The following is a 19,954-nucleotide window of genomic DNA, read 5'->3' on the forward strand; positions in this document are numbered from 1 at the left end:
AATCAATGGCTGAGATTTTAATTTGATGTTATAATAATTTCTATAGCTAAATTACCTTAAAACTAACAAAAAATTTAAGTATGATTAATTTAAGGGTTTTTCTATATATAGTAACCCTATTTTTTTTTCACTTTTCTACGTTGTGCCCCAATATATATCACTTTCTACACTGTAACCCCAATATATTTTTTGTTTGCATACAGTAACCCTGCCGTTAAAAAATTCTATTAGTGGGGCCCACTCTCCATTATAAATATTTTTTTATCGATTTGTGCGTTGAAAAATTTTCCGTCAAAGGTTTCGAGCAAAAAAATAACGTAAATGCCTCGTTTTTGTGTTAAAATGTGTACACGTAAATCGAGACATTTCTTAATAAGCGAAACGAGACATTTACGTTATTTTTTTGCCAAATCTGAGCTCAATTTGGATTCCTAAGGACCAAAATAGCCCTCCAAACCTTTGACGGAAAATTTTTCAACGCGCAAATCGATAAAAAAATATTAATAATGGAGAGTGGGCGCCACTAACAGAATTTTTTAACGGCAGGGTTACCGTATGGAAACAAAAAATATATTGGGGTTACATTGTAGAAAGTGATATGTGTTAGGGCACAACGTAGAAAAGTGGAAAAAAAAACAGGCATATAGAAAAACCCTTAATTTAAATATGATTGAAAGTTAATCATTTTGTCTAATGTCTAGACCAAAAGATTGATATTCAATTAACGTTACAAAAAAAAAATAGTCCTTTAAGTTGTTTGATAGACATGCAAATGTAATGAATATTTTTGTAGTTAATACGAAGTATTAAAGTGTTTTGGTTAAATTTATCCTAGTTTATACAAAATGAAGATCTTTGCTTATCCTCCTATTTCATTTTCCACAATCGATATATAACTTTTATCCCGTTCCTTCCTAGTTCAGTTGATATGGCTCCAGTAGTCAAAGCCCTTTAATAGCGAGCCATAACATACTGGCTGTTGTTAGAGAGCCAGGGGCAGGCAGCGCCGGAAATAATCAAATTTGAAAGGCAGCACAAGATTTGTCATTTCTAAACTTTGGCTCTATTATTTAAGCAAACTTCGAATTCTAAGTAATGCTAAAAAAAACCAAATACAAGCAATGACGTGCATAGTTTCAAAACAGAACCTCAAAAATAAAGATTTTGCAACAGCAGAATGAAAGCAGCTAAAAGCATGATCAATACTTCAGGTTGGTCTGTGATGAGAACTGATTAAATTTGAGTTATCCAAAACGAAACATTCCTCTGGGTTTTGGATGCACAAGAAGAGACCGTGTAAGGTTTATCCGCATCACAGTTCCTTCTTCTGAGCTTTTGACCTTGCTGGTCTTGGAGGTTTGACAACAGAACCCAGTATTAGAAGGACGACAGGAACAATGGTGCCAATGTAATACACACTTCCGTACGCAGTCAAGGTTTCATGCAAGCTTAGTACCTGGAATGACAACCTCATTTAGTTATTAGAATGCGGAAAGTATCATAGCAACAAACAGCAGCAAATCTTCACCCAAAAAAAAAAAAAAAAAACAGCAAATTCTCCCAAAATCACACTAGGGATCCTACTGCAAAAGTTGGTCAATTTCGTTTGATTTTTACATTCCACAATCCACACTTCTTGGTTTTATCAAAACTCCCCAGATCTGAGACCTGAGGGGCCAAGCCTACATACCGATGCCTTGGGGAAACGGGGACTGAGAAGGTTTCCTCCAAAACCTCACCCCTGAAAGGCTGGAATCTACAAACCATCCAAATTCCACATTCATCAGGTCATCATCACCCACCATAACTAACACAGCAGCCCCACTAAAGACCCACCTTAAAAGGCCCAACCAAAACAACCTTAAAGTCACAAACGCCGGCATGGCACTGCCACCAACACAACTTTAAAAAAAAAAAAAAAAAAAAAAAAACACCATGATAATCATTAAATATTCCAATTATTTGATGGTTAGAGTGGAAAAGGCTTGGTGTCATCTATTTGACAAAATCCTCATACCAAAGGCTTGAGTGAGATATAGTAGGTTGAGGTGGAAAGAAAAGAAGGGTAAGAAGGTGTAAGTGAATATGAGCAACAGCATCAGTGGGAGCATATGAAAAGAGAGACACGGTGGGAGGGAAATAGAGGCACAGAGGAAACGAAGGTGTAGAAGGGAAGAACAAACTAACAGAGACATCAAACCTAGGAGGACTGAGAAGAGAATAAGTAATGAGTGGAAGCTGGCAAGGTTTGAGTTTAAATAGTAACAAAACATAATTCATGAGGTAAGGGTTTCAGGGTTATTCATATTACTTATCAGTTACTTATTCTAAATCCGAGTGTTTAACGCCAAAGCCCATACCATGAAGTACACAATAAATTAATCAGAACCAAACAGGCCCTAGGAGATTTGAAAAAATGAGAAACGATGGATGCAAGGAAACTAACCATAAAACCAACTGCTGAATAATTCAGAACCAGCATTGTATATGCAAAATTTACAAATGTCAATAGCTTCTTCAAAATACCCGCAGATACACCTTGCTGCCATCTGTAAATTACTGTTGAACGTATAAAACAGAAATGAGCATAAGTTTAAAAATTAAAAAAATAAAAAATAAAAAAAAGCCATTAGCAGAATTGGATCAAGTAATACCTTTAGACCCAGCAATCATCAAAGCCGACTGAACAAAGAAAAATATGTAGCCAGGATATAGTCCCTGTTTTTTCAGAACAGACAGGAAAAAAGAAATCAGTGAGTGAAGCATATCACACTTATTGCTGAATATATAGGTGCACAAGTACTGGGACACGCAGAGACTCAATTCCATGAAGTTATGTAACTATATAATGGCAAAAAAACCAAACAAATACTCAAGAATCAAGATTCAAATTATCCCATAGAAGACATGGATGGATGACAAACAAGGAGTGATCTTGCATGCACAGAAATTATACGTATCTAAGAGATGTATGGTTATCCGCTTATCCCTTATTTCACTGTATCGTCTAAAGCTAAATGACAGGCCAGGGGACTTATTAGTTCAAAGAAGAAGACTCACATGCCAAACAGCACTGACTGTCTGTGTAGCGAGCAGCTGAAAGAAACCACCCTTCTTGTTCTTCTGGACCAGTCTCTCATAGACATCTGTGACAAGCAAAGTGTTGCTTCAGATACACAAAATTGGTGCCACAGTGAAATAATGAATGAGAAAATAAATCTTGTAAGAAGGTATACAAAGGTTATTAATAGCACAATACAGCAATATATGATGAACAGTAGAATAAATATGATAAGAGGCCAAGAAACATACAGTGGCGGAGCCAGGTGCTGACTTGTATATTCCAGACAAGTGGTATCTGAACCGCACTCTTTGCCAACTCAACTCCAATGATATCGACATTTTGGGCACGATCCCACTTGGGCTTTGGTGGGGATGAATTTGTCCATCCACTAAATCCAAAACCTGAAATTATTGTAGCAGCTTCCGAGATAGACCAGATGAAATAATACTTCCACCGTGCTGTAAATCCACACAAGTACTGATAACCCAGCTTTTTAAAGAATCCCCATTCCCCATACGAGGGGTTCGTAAAAGTAGACAAGGGGAAATATGGCACCAAATTCAAATAGAGAGCCATGCATATAGCAGCTCGAAGAAGAGCCCGACCTACTCCACCCCAAGGTGATGGCTGTTTCTCCGATGGACTCCAAAGCTGCAAAGACAAAGAGCACAATCATGATTCCAAGTTTGTTCCCTGACACTTGTAATTATTAAAAAAAAAAAAAAAAAGAGCACGATGACGAACAAGAGTGCTTCATAAACCGACCCCTTTTCCTTCTGTCCAATCAAGATAATCCTTCATTTCAAATACAGGTCCAGCAAGGTGACTCCCGCAGCAGAGGCAATATCCAACATATTCAATCAAGGAGGGCTTTTTCAGCAACCGGTTCTTTTTCTGTGCTTCACGTAGGTCTTCATCTTTCAATAGTCCATCTTGATAATTTATTGCGCATGAGATGACTTTGAGCGTCAAGACCATCAGAGCACCTGCAAGGAAATCAATAGTTTTAAAAACGGACAAGCAACATACAGGATACAGAAATTTGAGAGAAACTAACGCAAGCAATGGCAATCTGAAAGTTCCAGTCACACTCTTAGTTCAATGTAATCTTCAGTTATTTTCATCTAAATGAGAAGCATTAGACTTATATTTATAGCTTGGTTGCCAGAAGTCATAAGTTTAGGCACCTCGCACCTGACTCAATTGGTGGAGCTTGGAGGACTTATAGATGTTGTTACTCTATTCCTCAAGCTGCTTGAAGCAAAGATTGGGGAAGGAGGAGGATGGGGGGGCCTAAAATTGTGGAAAAGGATTTTACACCTACAAATATGTTGATTTGGCTAATTTAGAGATATTTTATGAAAATCCGCATGATTTTAGACTAAAACAACAAAGAAATAATAAATTAAAATTAAAAGAGAGATATTCTTGCTATTTAGACTTTAGAGTGATATACTTTTCAAACCTACAAGACGTAAGATTTAACACTAAAACAAAGCAAAAGAAAGAAGGAACAGACAAGTTCACGGAAATTAGATTTCCAGCTAGTTGGCCATACAATGTTGGAGCACTAATATGGCTCAAATATAAATGTCCAGATGTAACAAATAGATGTTTATCCCATACAATGTTCTCAGCATAAGCACAGTAATGCAGTTGGTTCCATGTATGGCAAAAAGACAAAATCTATATAGAGAGAGAAAAACAGTAATGCTGGCATCCATCTTCATCACCAATTTGAGCTCAATTCAACAGTAGTGTGACTAGTGTCAGCTAAAATATGATAAAATAACAAGAAAGATGAAACCTTTCAATATTATATCTCCTCCACATAAAAAAGGAAATTGACGGGAAATACTAATTAGCATTCCGCATCAGCAATACAGTACCAACTTGAAATTTTGCACCTAAAATCACCGATTTTCACTCTGTTCGTGCTATATGATACAACAATTGCCACTGAAAGAATGTTTGGCTAAAATATTAATAAAAAGTTGTTTGATATATAGAAGAATCCAAATAGAAATAAAGATAAAAACTCTGATGATCTGAGACTAAATTTCATCAATTAGGGACTCTTAACAACATTCAGGAAACAAAGTTCATTAAGGTATTGTAGAATTATTCCAATATGGCCAACCATTACATCATATTGCACCAAATAGTGTGAGATGGTGAAGGTAAACATTAATTATAGCTGCAAGAAGTAGAAACAATATAGCAAGAAGTTACCAGTAGTGTCGATTCCACCCTCCTTCCATGCATCTCCGCTCATGTAATAAACATGGCTACAAGAGAAAACGGATTTAAAAAATCAAAACAGCGTTCAACATATTCAACAGAACATAGTACATCATTTTGTAACATCATCTCAGCACGAACTACCTCCATGCGAAAATTATTTTCATAGTCATCATGTTCAAATGTGCTTGAAAGTTGACAATCTTCCACTTCTCTTTCATAGGTTTACATTGAAAAAGGTAGATCAATCCGAATGTACTACTAAGTACTGAATTTGTAAGGATTTAAAAAATAAAAAAGTCTGCCACTTTATTGATTCATTTTTAGTTTCAAGTACACCATTTATGAACTAGGCAAATTTGGAAATCTGGTGTGCTTAAATGCTAAGGGCTTTCTAAATCTTTGTGCCAAAGTCACAAAAAAGTTTATCTAGGGACGACGACAGGACAAATTTTTCTAAGAATATATTCATCAAATCTAGTGAACAAACTAAGCTATAGCTACAGAGTCTAATATGTCGATTCTACTTTCAATTGCTAATCAATATAGTCTTTATTACCTCACTTTCATGCTCCACAGTCCACACAAAACCATTATTGAGTACATATTCCATGGTGGTATAATGTATATACTAAACTCCCTCCTCCCTCCTTTCTCCAATTCTCCTCAATTAGCACCCTTTTTTACTCCAATATACAAATTCTTGACCCGAAATCGATAAATACTTAAAAAAAGATTCAAACTTCAATCATAGCAACTGCAATGTAGTACGGTTCTCCGTACCGTGCAACAGTAACCGCGTTAACATCGAGGCAAAACATCACAAAATCCTTATTTCATCCTACACAACAAACTCCACAAACCAAATGCAATAGCAAACTACTGAAACCAATCCTGGTCTCCTGGATTAACGACAACAATAAAAATTAAAACAAAAAAACAGGCAAAAACAAGTTTTCCATCCAGTAACTGAGGGACAAAATCAAACAAATTTACAATCTTTATCACTCAACAGTGTCAACACTGCCAAATCAATACTACATAAAATCACAAACTAACATTAAATCATAACAAAATACAAAAACAAATGAAGCAAATTAAATACTTGGTATAACATAAATAGACGAAATTCCCATAAATTAAAACCAATTAAAAACCAAAAAAAATACCAAAAAACCCAATTCTGAATAATGAATCTGAGAAACTTACCAACCAATCAAATAACCAAATGCGGCGAAGAAAGCGATGAGACCACATTTAGGTCGATAAACAAGCATAGAAAGATACCCAATCAAAATAGAAACAAGAAAATGAAGATTGGAAGAAACCCCAAAAGAAAGGTAACAAAGAAGGGCCCCAGTAAAAGCAGCATAGATGTGTTTCGGAAGAGTTCTTGGGACCAAACGCCATAAAAAGCTGATGGGTATTGTGGCAACATAGCATAGGAGGAATCTGAGCACTGGTACTGATAACCCCAGAGCAGCCGCCATGGACGACATGTCGAGGTCCATGGTTGGCGAGTCACCGAGTTGTTTGGGTGAGTTTTGGGGAAGACGAAGACGAGTTAATTATTAATTAAATAAAAGGGTGGATGAAAATAAGGAGGGTAGAAGATGGGTGAATTGAGTAGTGGACCCCCAAGAAGTTATGGGGATGTGTAAATTGTGTGAGACTGATCAGAGATTTGTTGGAGGAAGAAGTTGATGTGCAACTGTTTTTTTTTTTTTTTTTTTTGGTGGATTAAATTGGGTTTTTTCAATTGGGTATATTTGGATTTATCATTTATGGGTTAATTGAGTTGGTTTCAGAGTTTCAGTGACAGTAGACCAATTGTAGACTTCTGGCTGTAAGAGAAAGAGTTATGTTCAAGTTTTGGGTTGCTTAGGTTTGTGCCTTTAATGATAATGACCAAAAGGGGTAACAATCTTTGATTGTATTGACCAAAAGGGGTAACTATCTTTGATTGTGAATTGTATCTAGCTAAAATGGTCCTACCTAGGGCTTGGACTCTTGAGGCATTGTGAGTTGTGAGACTTGGTGACTATGGGGTGTGGGCATGTGGGTAAAGGGGGTGTATGGGGTACCGAGTTGAGGTGTAAAGTTGTTGTGTGAACTGTGAAGACTGCTTGAAATGATATACGTATTATTTATATAATGAAGTTAATGTAGATGGAGGCATTATGTTGATGGTAGTTATTGATAGTGAATTAGGGTTACTGAGGTAAAGTTGGGATTCTGGGAAATAAAGTTTAGTTTGTATTGATTGTAGTAAGTTTTTCAAGGTAAGATTTAGTGACCATAAAAATAAATTATGTTTTCTCCATGATGAGATGAATAGGATATTGTTATAAGTGAGGTTCAAGTCCTCTTGGGTCCAATGTGTTACTAAATATGTGATACATCTATTGGCTCTTGTAAGAATACCAAAATGATCCACCCACTTTAAGCCCAAGAGGATCTGGGCACAAATCAAGGGTCTGGCCATTATAACAAATGTCTGAAGAACCTGTCTAAGGAAAAACGATTGTTAAGGTTCATACATAGTTTAATAAGAGCATGTCAAAGCCACATATTAAGTGTTGTTCAAAAGATTTAAACATATAACTAATTGCAGTTAATCATAATTGCACTCTTAAGCTAACAAAATGTGACATCTTAATTACTACTCAACTAGGTTAAAAATCAAAAGGGTTTTCTTGGATACACACATACCTGAGGTTATGCTTACTCGTGTAAGTTACTAACTCGTTGCAATTAGCCCAATAAAGTCTTTTTTTCACTCCATAAGAAGTGAACCTCATTTGAGGTGATTAATTTTATACAAAAACCTATCTTATCTTGAGTTTTAGCCATCTTATGTTAAATCCACTTTAAACTTAATTTGGCTTTCAAAAGAAGCTTTTGTGAAATGTGCAAATTAGGGCTCAAAAGTCAAAGGAAGACTATGATAATGATTATATTCTTTATGCACACAAAGAAGCGCGCAAGATAAATAGTCAATGAGGGTTTTCATAGTGTAAACATTACATAAGTGTATAAAAATTGAGTGTCTTCATTTGCAAATAGTAAAAATGCTTTAAGAGACAAAATGGGACGATTCTTATTTAGATATTTTTCACTAGATAAGTTCTTTCCCTAATTTGTATTTAAATGAATACTATTTTTATTTTAGGGGTCAGGACTCAGGAGTAGGGATGGCAACAGGTCGGATCTGGACCGGGTCGGGATGGACCCGGATCCAGATCCATCGGGTCTAGAAAATGAAGACCCGGATCCGGGTCCAATATATTTTGCCTAATATTTTGCAATAAATGTAATGTTCGGGTCAAAAAAAAAATTATTTCAAACTTACGTTGTTGGCTATTAAGTTTTACCCCAAATTAACCAACTTATACACTCATATTTTGAATTAAAATTATAAACAACAAAAAAAATACGATGTTAAATACAATATGAGCTAGTGAAAAAACAACGATGATATGTATAATATAAGCATCCGAAATTCTTCTCTTGAAAGGGTTAATCTTTATCATTAATAACATTATCAACATTTTTAATAAAGAAACAAACAATTTAATTTTTTTTTTAATAGGAAAAACAAAAAAACGGGTCCACGGATCTGGATCCGGGTCTAGGTCCCTCGGATCCGACCCGGATCTGTCGGGTCCAAAATTTAAAGACCCAGATTCGTGAAAAACGGATCTGGATCCACGGATTCGGGTCGGGTCCAGATCCATTGCCATCCCTACTCAGGAGTAGCAAAGTCATGCTATGGCACATATTACATCACTCAATAATCTTACTAGAGTATGGGCAGAAGGGTGCCTTATCTGTCATGAAATTCAAAGGTACTACTTGATATGGACTCTCGTCCATTTAATTTTAGTTTGTTGTATCAGATGACCATGACTTTATGAGGCGATGATAGATCTCAAAAATAGGGTTAGCTTTATTATTAAATGGTTAGGATGAGGTACAACTGTACAAGTAATCGTGGAAGTGACCTTGGCAGGAGGGAAGATTGTCATGGGCTAAGCCCAATGTGCTTGTGGTCTTTGTGAATGGGTCTTATAGTGCAATTTTACTTGTCTTGTGCTAATTCTACTTTGGGCCTTAAACTTTTGCTTTCAAAAGAAAATGGTTTTTGTGGAGTACTAGAGTGTGTGAATTAAGGCCCAAAAGTCAAAGAAACGATACAAATACAAGGGAGGTTAATTAGTTTTTTTACACACACAAAGAAACATGCTAAAGAGAGAGTTAATGAAGGTTTCATGCTTCAATAATGCATTTATCACGTAACCAAACACTATTGTGTTTGAGGGGCTAAGAAATGACAATGTTCTCCCTAGTTGAATTTTTCAACAAGTGTTCTATATTTGGATATAATGGAGGTTAGTGAATCGACTCATGCTACAACTTATATTAACACATTCAATTATACTACTAGAGCTTGGGAAGGAAGATGTTATATGATTAATAATTGATTAGTTATAAATATTAATGATTTAATGTCGTGTATGGTGTAATATTCTAGAATATGCTAGTTTCCAACATAAGAACAACCTAACTATTCTCATTAAATGAGAAAAAGAGAACATTTTTTTAAAAGGAACCTTCAAAGAATAGAAGGGTAATTATGGCCACAGTTGATCACAAAACTCATTATCTAATTGGCTTGTGAAAGCGCTATTAAAGACTTGCGTGGATCTGGTCCACAATAATGTTATTGTGAACCCGAGATTTATACACACGCAACTGACATTATATTGAACATAGTGACCCTTAATTTTGACATAGTAACCTTATTTTTAACATAGTAACCTTTATTAAAACTAGTATAACGTTTAATATTATTGTGAACTTATAGTACAACGTTATGACCCTAATTATAACATAGTGACCTTTATTATTCTTACTAACCAGTATATAAAATATTTCATTAAAAAGATTAACCTCTTATAGCCTATATATTACCAAAATGACTTTTATTTCAACATAGACACCTTTATTCTATTATAGTGACCTTTTTTTTTTTACTAATAAAACAAGCATAGTTTTCCTAATGTTAGTGGTCCACAATAAATAGTGTGAACCAGGTCCATTTAACAATTTTTAATTATCTTAAACTGGAGATGACTCCTGTATAATCAACGAATAAATCTTTCAAGCCTCTATGTTAAAATAAAAGGAATGAAGTCACTATTTGGAAACATAAAAAGTGTGCGCCTAGATTATTTGATATTTTTTTTTTGTTACGGCAAGTTTACCATAAAGAGATTTCAATCACATGTTAGAATAGGTATCTATTTCCATAGAATTTTTATCTTAAATGCGTACTAATAAAGCTCATTATTGCACAAAATAGAAGCGACACCCACTTAATGGAAATAATTGATTTTAAAAAAAGTTTTAAATACTCAATGACTCACCCATATTTTACTCCTCTAACTAAACTAATAAGTGCCAATGATTACCCAAGAAACAAGGGTGATAAGAGGATGTTGTAGTAGAAGTTATTATAGGTTTATGACTTTAGTCATGGGCGGTCATATAAAAAAAAAAAAAAAAAAAAAAGTAGACTGAGTGTGTTTGTACTCCCTCATAGACGTATTAATTTATTTATTTATTTTTACTTTTTGTAAAATAAATGTTCTTTTTTGAGATTATACTTTGTTGTTGTTGATAAATAAAGACCTAAACCACTCGCTTATAGGACAACTAACTAACCATATTCTCATGAGTTATGATCATGACTAACTTGAGTGGGTTAAGGTGATTTGTACCATAAGTCATGAAATTGACCTCTCTTATACACGATATTTAAAAACGTTAAACCTCTAAGTTAAGTATTTGATTCCAACCCAAGAAAATTTTCATTTATCGAACATTTTTGTAGAACAATTTAGCCAACATAAACATTATCGACAAATAGAGCATTTTTTATGAGCAATATTTCTAAAATGTAAAAGTAATGTTCACAAAATAAACGGACTCAATTCAAGTGGCCGGCGCAGGCCACACGAGGGCTAGTATCATCCCTTGTATTCCCAATTTTTTTCTTTAAAAACCTAAACTCTAGGTAATCTTACAATTTTCGAATTAAAAAAATCAAAAAATAAAATAAAGTATTAAATATATTAATGGGTAGTAATCCTCTGTATACACTTCTACCTCCTCAACTCATCATTACAATCATATCAATCACACCAACCCAATAAACATCTAACACGTCTAATAATAATTACAATTCAAAATTCCAAAAATACCCTTGTATCAAAATCTTACTTGATAAGCTGACGTGGCAGCATCATACGGTAACCCTTACCCTGTACCGCGTCACAGAGTATCCCACTGACCCTAATCCAGTATTAACCCTTTGACCAATAAGATCTATCCACGTCAACACATACCTCTTTTTCTCACCGCTTTGATTTTGCCACCGACTACGTACGCCAACCTAACAGATGCCACGTGTCTTATATTACCGGTTATAGCCGGTTCATTTTCCTGTTTACTGGTGCAGCCGGTTGCTTCGGCTCTCTTACTTTCCTAGCTAGCTATATAAAATTGGTTTGTATTCCATTTTCATTTTTCTCTCTCCTCCCCAAAATTTCAGCTTTTTTTTCCTTTTTTTTTTTTAATAAAAATTATTTCATTTTTTAATTTTCCGGAGGCTTCAGCTTTCTCTTAGCTCGCCGTTTTCAAAGGTTTGTTCTTTCTCCTTCTCTCTTCAAATTCAGCACTATTTTTCAGTGATCAGTGTAATTTTTTTTTTTGGTATAATTGTTTCCATTTCTTAATTTATCTTGACCATTTCCTTTTTTTTTTTTGGTTTTATTTTTCCCCATTTTTTATGTGATTAAAGTTTGATTTTTGTGTAATCTAGTAATCTGGGTGTTAAATCTTTGTTGATTTAAGTTGTTAAATTAATTAAAGTGATAAATTTGTTTGGTGGGGTTATGGTAATTTGAGTTCTTGTTCCATTTTTGGAAATATATGAGTTTAATTTAAAGATTTAAAGTATGTATTTTTTGGGTTTTTAAAATTTTAATTGAGGTTGGATTTGATGGATTTTGTTAGAAAATGATGTGATTTAATGTCTATTGTGTGTTTTTATGGTAAAACAAGGTGGGATTTTTTTTTTACTTAATGTGGTTAGCTTTTATTTTTTTTTGTTTTTGTTTTTTTAGTGGGTAGCAATTAGGGTTTTCCTAGTTGATAACTTAGCTCTTTAACTTCAATAATCATGGATAGGTTTTATATTATATGGTTGTTTTGTTGAGATATGATGTGGGTTCCGAAGGTTTAAAAGAGCAGACTTGGAGTTTAGAAGTTGGTTTAATTATGGATAGAATTTTATGTTATATGGTTGATAATTCAAGTAGTGACTAGGCTAGGATAACAGTTGTTAAATGTTGAATTTGATTGCTGGTTCACTAGGTTATGCTTCTGCTGATTGTAGCTTTGGTTTGTGTTTTCACTAGAGTATAAGGCTGTCAAGGAAAACAAACAAATCACTGTACGACCGAGCGACTTGGGTAATATAGAGCTTTTGGATTGGGTAGTTTTTGTTATAGTGTTGGGAATTGATAATATAATCTGTTCTAATATTGTATTTGCGAGGTTTACTGTGAGGGCTCTATTATGGGTTTCTGTATGTAGCTCTACTTGAGGAAATTGGGTATAGTTTTTGGTGAAAAGAGGGGAAATCAGGCCTGGCTTTGGAGAGCTATTTGGATTCCAGCCATCAAGGGTCGGTGCCGCTCATGGCACCTTCTCGGGTGGCTGGAGGACTGTCTCAATCTTCAGCAAGTTCTGGTATTTTTTTCCAAGGAGATTCACAGTCTCAGAATGTAATTAACTCTCACTTGAGTTCGTCTTTTGGGAACACTGCCAATTCAATTTCTGGAACAGGGCGCTCGAACCTAGGCCCACTTTCTGGCGACGTGAATCAGACGGTTTTGAACAGTGTGGCTAATTCAGGGCCAAGTGTTGGAGCTAGTTCTTTGGTCACTGATGCGAACTCAGCCTTCTCAGGAGGTCCCCATTTGCAAAGAAGTGCCAGTATCAACACAGAATCCTACTTACGATTGCCTGCTTCACCAATGTCATTTACTTCCAATAATATTAGTGTTTCTGGCTCCTCTGTAATAGATGGGCCAACAACAGGGCAACAGGGTTCTCATCACGACCCTAATTCTCAACAAGCTATGCAGAATCAACATCAGTTTCCACAAGGGGCTTCTGGTGCTTCATCGTTGCCAACTTCTCAAACAGGCCAACTCGCACATTCTTTGGGGTCAAGGCTTCATAATTCATTCATCCAAGATCCTGCTAATGTATCCCACCTGCAGAAAAAACCGCGGTTGGATATCAAGCAAGAAGATTATTTGCAACAGCAAGTCTTGCAACAGTTTCTGCAGAGACCGGATCCAATGCAGTTGCAAAGCCATAACCCACAGTTGCAAGCTATCCTTCAGCAGCAGAGGCTACGACAGCAGCAACAATTTTTGCTAGCTATGCCACCAATGCAGCGTGTTCAGTTACAGCAACAGCAACAGATGAGACAGCAACTTCAACAAAATGTGCAACAACAAATGGTTTCTATGAAGAATCCACAAGACACTGGAGGCGTATGTGCCCGTCGTCTGATGCAATACCTTTATCATCAGCGGCAACGACCACAAGTGAGTTGTTACTTGTATCTTAGTGCTACTAAATTTTTGTTTGTCTTCTGAACTGTACTGTCACTGCTGCTGATTGTAGTCTGTACACGTTGCTCTTCTGAACTTATGTTATTTATGATGGTCTGTTTGGATCTGAAAATTATCTGTCATGTGAGGCATTCTCAATTTCTCATTATAGTATGTCGTTTTCTTCATCTTACTAGCAGTGTCACCTCTTCTGGCCATACTCATCTTTCTGTGTTAACAGGAAAATACGATTGCTTATTGGAGAAAATTTGTGGCAGAATACTACGCTCCCCGTGCTAAGAAACGGTGGTGCTTGTCTCTGTATGAAAATGTTGGACAACATGCATTAGGGGTTTTCCCACAAGCTGCTATGGTTAGTTACGAAATCTTCTTAACTGGAGCGACTGTTTAGTTCTGCTGTTGTTTTTACTATATTGATCTGTCTGAGTTAGCAGTTTGACCCCCCCCCCCCCCCCTCTCAACCTGGTGATTTGTTTGGCCAGTTTTCTTATATTTGCTGTTTGCATGACTTAGGATGCTTGGCACTGTGACATATGTGGCTCCAAGTCTGGAAGGGGGTTTGGTAAGTTTGTGTTCTGCATATACATTTTATTGTTTTGTGTTGTTTTAAAATCTTTTTGTATCATGTATAAAAATATCTGGAATAAGCAAATTATGTAACTGTTTCTTGCAGGTGAATTATACTGCCTTTAGTATATTCTTGTTGGAGATGTATTTTTGTGACCTTCAATTAACTCTAAAATAGCCTAGTTTATTTATGAGGATTGAAAACTTATCAGATCAGATATAGTTTCTACATATATTTATAGGTATTTAATGTGTTCCATGTTAGTTTCATTTGCTAGATTCTGATAGCATGGTCATGGTTGATTCTACATAACAAAATATTTTGGAGTGCATGCTACTTTGTGCTCTGTTACGACATCTCCGAGACTTGGTCAATGATTGAATATACCCTACACTTTACTTTAAAGACTGAGAAGAGATGATTGCTTTTATTTATGTATCTTTTTTCTTAGCTATTCTAGATTTTGTTATTGTTTGCTCTCTCATCATCTTACATGGAACCAATATTAAATGTAGATTTTTTGCTAAACAATTGTGATTTACTAAATTTCTAGCGACTCAAGTGTGAGGCTCCTCATCTGTCATGTACTGGTTATATTCTGTATAGCGAATTCTGAAGGGTATACTTTTAAGATTGACACAAAAATGGTCTAGAAGCAAGGTTGTACCGCAGTTAGCTGTCTATTTGATGCAGGCTAATTGAGAGGGTGCAAATATGAAGTATTATTGGTCCAAATATGGGATTAAGCTTGCTGCTGTGCTTATATATTTATCCTATATACTGTGCCTCAACGCACAATTTCATTTGCTTAAGTTGGTTAGGGCGATTAAGAAAGATGCTATATACGGTTTTGCTTCTAACCATCTTATTATTCTCCCGTGTGTTAACAGAAGCAACATATGAAGTACTCCCACGGCTCAATGAAATTAAATTTGGCAGTGGGGTGATAGACGAGCTTTTGTTTGTTGATGTGCCCCGTGAACGTAGGTTTGGTAATGGAATAATGATGTTGGAATATGGAAAAGCTGTTCAGGAGAGTGTGTATGAGCAAATTCGTGTTGTTCGTGAGGGTCAACTAAGAATCATATTCACCCAGGAATTAAAGGTAATGTTTGGTATTGTAATGTGATATATTCAATTCCAGTACCTTTACCTTTCTACTTCTTGCACGTTTACTTTCTTTGATTCACAGATCTTATCATGGGACTTCTGTGCCCGTCGCCACGAGGAGCTACTTCTTAGGAGGCTTTTTGCTCCTCAGGTACTTATTTCTTTTTTTCCATTTCTTATTTCAAGTCTTAACAATCTTTACACCTTCAATTTTGGAATATATCTGGATAAACTTTTCTCATCCTGTTTAAGTTAATGAAGAGTTGAAGACAATTTAAATGATGATTTCCTCCTCTCCACCCCATTTTCTCTTATTATTATTTTTTTCTATATATTCATCACACTTCTACTCTTAATCTCCATAATCTTACATTTTGGGATGGAGTGCGTATTATTAAACATATTCAAGTTCTCTGCGTAGTGAATCTTTGTTTGTTTAGTTGTGTGTGTGTGTGTGTGTTTTTTTTTTTTTTTTTTTTTTTGATGCTCAATGTGTAATAAAGAAGCTATATGCTTATTTATCAGGTGAATCAGCTGCTTCAGGTTGCGCAAAAATGTCAAAGCACACTTGCTGACAGTGGATCTGAAGGAGTTTCTTCACAAGATTTACAAACGAACAGTAATATGTGAGTTTATTAATCTTTAGCAAGAGGTTAACAACGGTCACAATTGGTATATTTTGCTGAAAAGTGCAGTATGGAGTGCCTTGTTTACTATCTTTCATCGTAAAGGCTAAGGAATGTGTTATATATACGTGGTAGTTACCATTACATTTTCATACAGTTAATATCATTTAGTTCAGCTGTCGATCCTGTAGTAAATCATAAAGATTCTTGGAAATAAATGCCATGTAATTTTATGGTATTAATTTTTTCATTTCAACCAAACTCTAATATGGGCAATAAAGTGAAAATCTGAAATCATTTTTCTGCTGTAGGGTTGTAACAGCTGGTCGCCAACTTGCTAAGAGTTTGGACTTGCACTCACTCAATGACCTGGGATTCTCAAAAAGATATGTTAGGTGTTTGCAGGTGTGTTTTTGTTCACCTTGTTAACACTGATGATAAATTCTTTCTGATAATGTATATCGCTATATCTGATAGTATCTGATATACTCTTGCCACAGATTGCCGAGGTTGTCAATAGCATGAAAGACCTTGTAGATTTTTGCCGGGACAATAAAGTCGGTCCTATAGGTAATTACTTGTATATGCTGTTGGAATATGGTCATATACTTGAGGGGTATATCCATTTTCTTATTTTTTAATTTAAATGCATGTCATCAAAGTCCACTGTCTGCTTGACAATAAAGTAGAGCCTCTTTGCACCTGATCCTCAAAAGCGGATGAATGTTTAGTTTTAAGAAGTGTATGAATCTCTGTGGACATAGTTAATTAATCTCGTTTTATAAGAGACGCATTGCATTTACAACACTTGCGCTGCATTAGTGAGCTTGTCATGCTCCACTCATTAGGCTCAATGTCACTGTTCAACAAATTTGTGGAAATCAATGCAGTATATATTCACCTTGTATCTCCGTCTCGGGCAGCAGGGTTATGCTATTTACCTTGCCGACTCTCTCTCTCTTTTTCTAATTATTTCTTTTATTATTTTTAATCCATTAAAAGCATCATATCTTGTCAATAATTACACCTAGGAAGTTCACTTCTACAAGGTTTCTTTTATTGGCCATTTTGTTTCCTTTATTTTAATCGTTCATGTTTTCCACAAGCACATACCTGAATGTATCTATAGTTCTCTCCTCGAGTTTCAGAGTTCAATTAGCTTGGCGAGATGATTATGCTCTTCAAGCGCATATGTGAAAAACCCTGCCTGAAATGGGACTGCAAGTGATGATTCAAATATGTGAACTAATATAGATTGTTAAACTTAGCTACTCCCTCCGTGTTTTAAGAAGTGTTACACTTACCAAATGCGGCCGTGTTTAAATATGTGTTGCACTTTTTTTTTTTTTTTTTTAGCAAAAAGCTACATTTTAATATTAAATCTTTCTCCTCTCATGGTCCCAACCTAAACCTACTAATACTTTTTTTTTTATTTTTTATTATTATTTCTCTCTTCTCACATTCATTACTTTTCAATAAACTATTAATCCCACTATTTTTCTTTTATAATTTTTTAATTCTCCAACTACCCCACTTGCCTCTTATTTTTTAGTTAAGTAAATTAAATTGCCTAAAACTATGTCCCGGTCAAAGTGTAACACTTATTAAAACACGAAGGGAGTATGTTTCTTTTATCCCATAGGTCATACCTGTTTGGATGCCTGGTCTTGACTTGACAGTTGACACTGACACTTTGACTTGTGACCTAAACCATATTCAAGTTCATAAGTTTGTGAGGCCTGAACCTTAGTTCATAAATGTGTGTGTGTGTGTGTGTGTTCAGAGCGTTGAACATATGATGCTACCAGTAAGGGTTCTTACAGGAATATAGTTGGGTTTTAGGTAGTGGCTTTTGTTGCTTAGATTGATTTTAGGTTGTGCATTAGACATCTCTTACTTACTTTTTATATTGTACGGCTCCTTATGATGATTCATGGTAGCTGACCCAAAATCATTTTTGGACTAAGGCTTTGTTGTTGTTGTTAGACATCTCTTCCTATTGGTAATTTAGTCTTGAGAAAATTTGAAAGTTTGGTACACCCTGTGTAATCTGCATGACTCTTGTTTTAATTTTTAGCTCATCTGATTCTTCTGTTTCGTTTTAACTGTATTTCTGAATTCTGTTCTTTTTGTCTCATATGCAGAGGGTTTGAAAAGTTATCCCCGACATGGCTCTGCATCGAAGCTGCAGATGCAGAGGATTCAGGAAATGGAGCAGCTAGCTGGTCTTCAAGGTCTGCCCACTGATAGAAACACTATCAATAAACTAATGGCAATGCAGCAGTCTGGGATGAATAGCCCTAACATGGGCAACAACCCTAATATGGGCAACAACCCTAATATGCTTGCCAGTAACCGAGGCACATTAAGTGGGCAGGCAGCTGCTGCCTTAGCACTGACCAACTACCAGAATATAATGATGAGACAGAACTCCATCAACTCAAATCCTAACTCACTTCAGCAGGAAGCATCTTCTTCTCATAATAACAAAAGTCCATCTTCCTCTTTTCAAGGGGCTTCTAGTGTCCTTCCAGGATCAATGCAGACTTCGTCAGTAGGTGGATTTTCAAATCCGCAATTGGGTGCCCAGCAACAGCAGCGCACTGTGAGTGGTAATGGCTTATCTCAACAGAATCAGCAGCCGTCACCTGGCAATCAGGCTTTGCAGCAGCATATGCTTCAGCAGTTACTGCAGGATATGTCTGGAAATAATGCAGCAGGACAACAAAAAAACATTGGTGGGCAAACTATGAATGCAAGTGCTGCTGCAAATGGGTTAGGATATGGAGGCAATGGTACACCATCGACTCCAGCTGTGTCGAGTAATGTGCCTGGAGGTGGGGGGCCTACTCTAAGTAAGAACAACAGTTTTAAAGCTGCTAACAGTGATTCATCAGCAGTTGGAGGTGGTTCCAATGGTGGATTTAATCTGAAAACGGTAGAAATGCCGCAAAATCTGCATTTGACAGATGACATGGTTCCAGATTTGCCTCATGATTTTGCAGATAATGGATTTTTTGGCAGTGACCTTGACGATAATATGGGCTATGGATGGAAGGCATGAGATTGTTGATGGAGAGGGCAGACGACTAACTGGTCAATTCTCTTTTAGCATCCTTATCATAGGTGCTCAGGAAACATTGTACAGGATATTGAGATAGTTCTCAAATTCACTCCTCTTTTTTTGGGGTTTTAAGTTCACGAGTTCTTTGAAAAAAAATATCTAGCTTCTCAGTAGGTTTACAGCCATCATCGTCTTTTTTTCCCTTCTGATTTGAGTCTTGGAAGTGTAATTTATCAGACAAAACCTAATGCTTAAGTAATGTGGTAGCTACACAGTTTAGTTGGCTTTCTGAAAGCTTTGTGCATTTGCACTGTCTTTGTCTAGACCTTGAATTGTTGCTTTCACAGTGCAGTTTGTCTTTGAGATTATTAATCAGCACGGACAATTATGAAGGGCACCTGTGCTGTAAATAATAATCAAAATGCAGACCACATAAAAATGATGTTACCCTGAAAACACTGCAATTCATTTTTACTGATTCTTATGATACATGGGAAAAACAATACAGACGTATATTTGCACAATGACAAAAGTATAAAAATGAGGATATTTTTCATCCCGAAAAGT

General features: G+C 35.8%; 2 protein-coding genes across 2 annotated transcripts; one reads left to right on the plus strand and one right to left on the minus strand.

The window, feature by feature from the left end:
* Positions 1-1,013: 1,013 nt before the first annotated feature.
* Positions 1,014-6,986, minus strand: LOC145631485 (lysophospholipid acyltransferase 1-like). The gene is made up of 8 exons (XM_081683578.1): positions 6,515-6,986; positions 5,297-5,352; positions 3,830-4,050; positions 3,313-3,715; positions 3,061-3,146; positions 2,655-2,718; positions 2,447-2,559; positions 1,014-1,456 (listed from the first exon to the last, which is right to left on the minus strand). Exons 1-8 carry the CDS (start codon positions 6,814-6,816, stop codon positions 1,313-1,315), a joined length of 1,389 nt encoding a protein of 462 aa, XP_081539704.1. The 5' UTR covers positions 6,817-6,986; the 3' UTR covers positions 1,014-1,312.
* Positions 6,987-11,845: 4,859 nt separating this feature from the next.
* Positions 11,846-19,681, plus strand: LOC145631486 (putative transcriptional regulator SLK2). Its single transcript, XM_081683579.1, has 10 exons — positions 11,846-12,012; positions 12,790-13,992; positions 14,240-14,371; positions 14,533-14,581; positions 15,478-15,692; positions 15,780-15,848; positions 16,223-16,323; positions 16,635-16,728; positions 16,824-16,893; positions 18,468-19,681. Exons 2-10 carry the CDS (start codon positions 13,072-13,074, stop codon positions 19,385-19,387), a joined length of 2,571 nt encoding a protein of 856 aa, XP_081539705.1. The 5' UTR covers positions 11,846-12,012; positions 12,790-13,071; the 3' UTR covers positions 19,388-19,681.
* Positions 19,682-19,954: the final 273 nt, after the last annotated feature.

This window comes from Chenopodium album, chromosome 5 (genome assembly GCF_948465745.1).
Source record: "Chenopodium album chromosome 5, dcCheAlbu1.1, whole genome shotgun sequence".
Classification (NCBI taxonomy): domain Eukaryota; kingdom Viridiplantae; phylum Streptophyta; class Magnoliopsida; order Caryophyllales; family Amaranthaceae; genus Chenopodium; species Chenopodium album.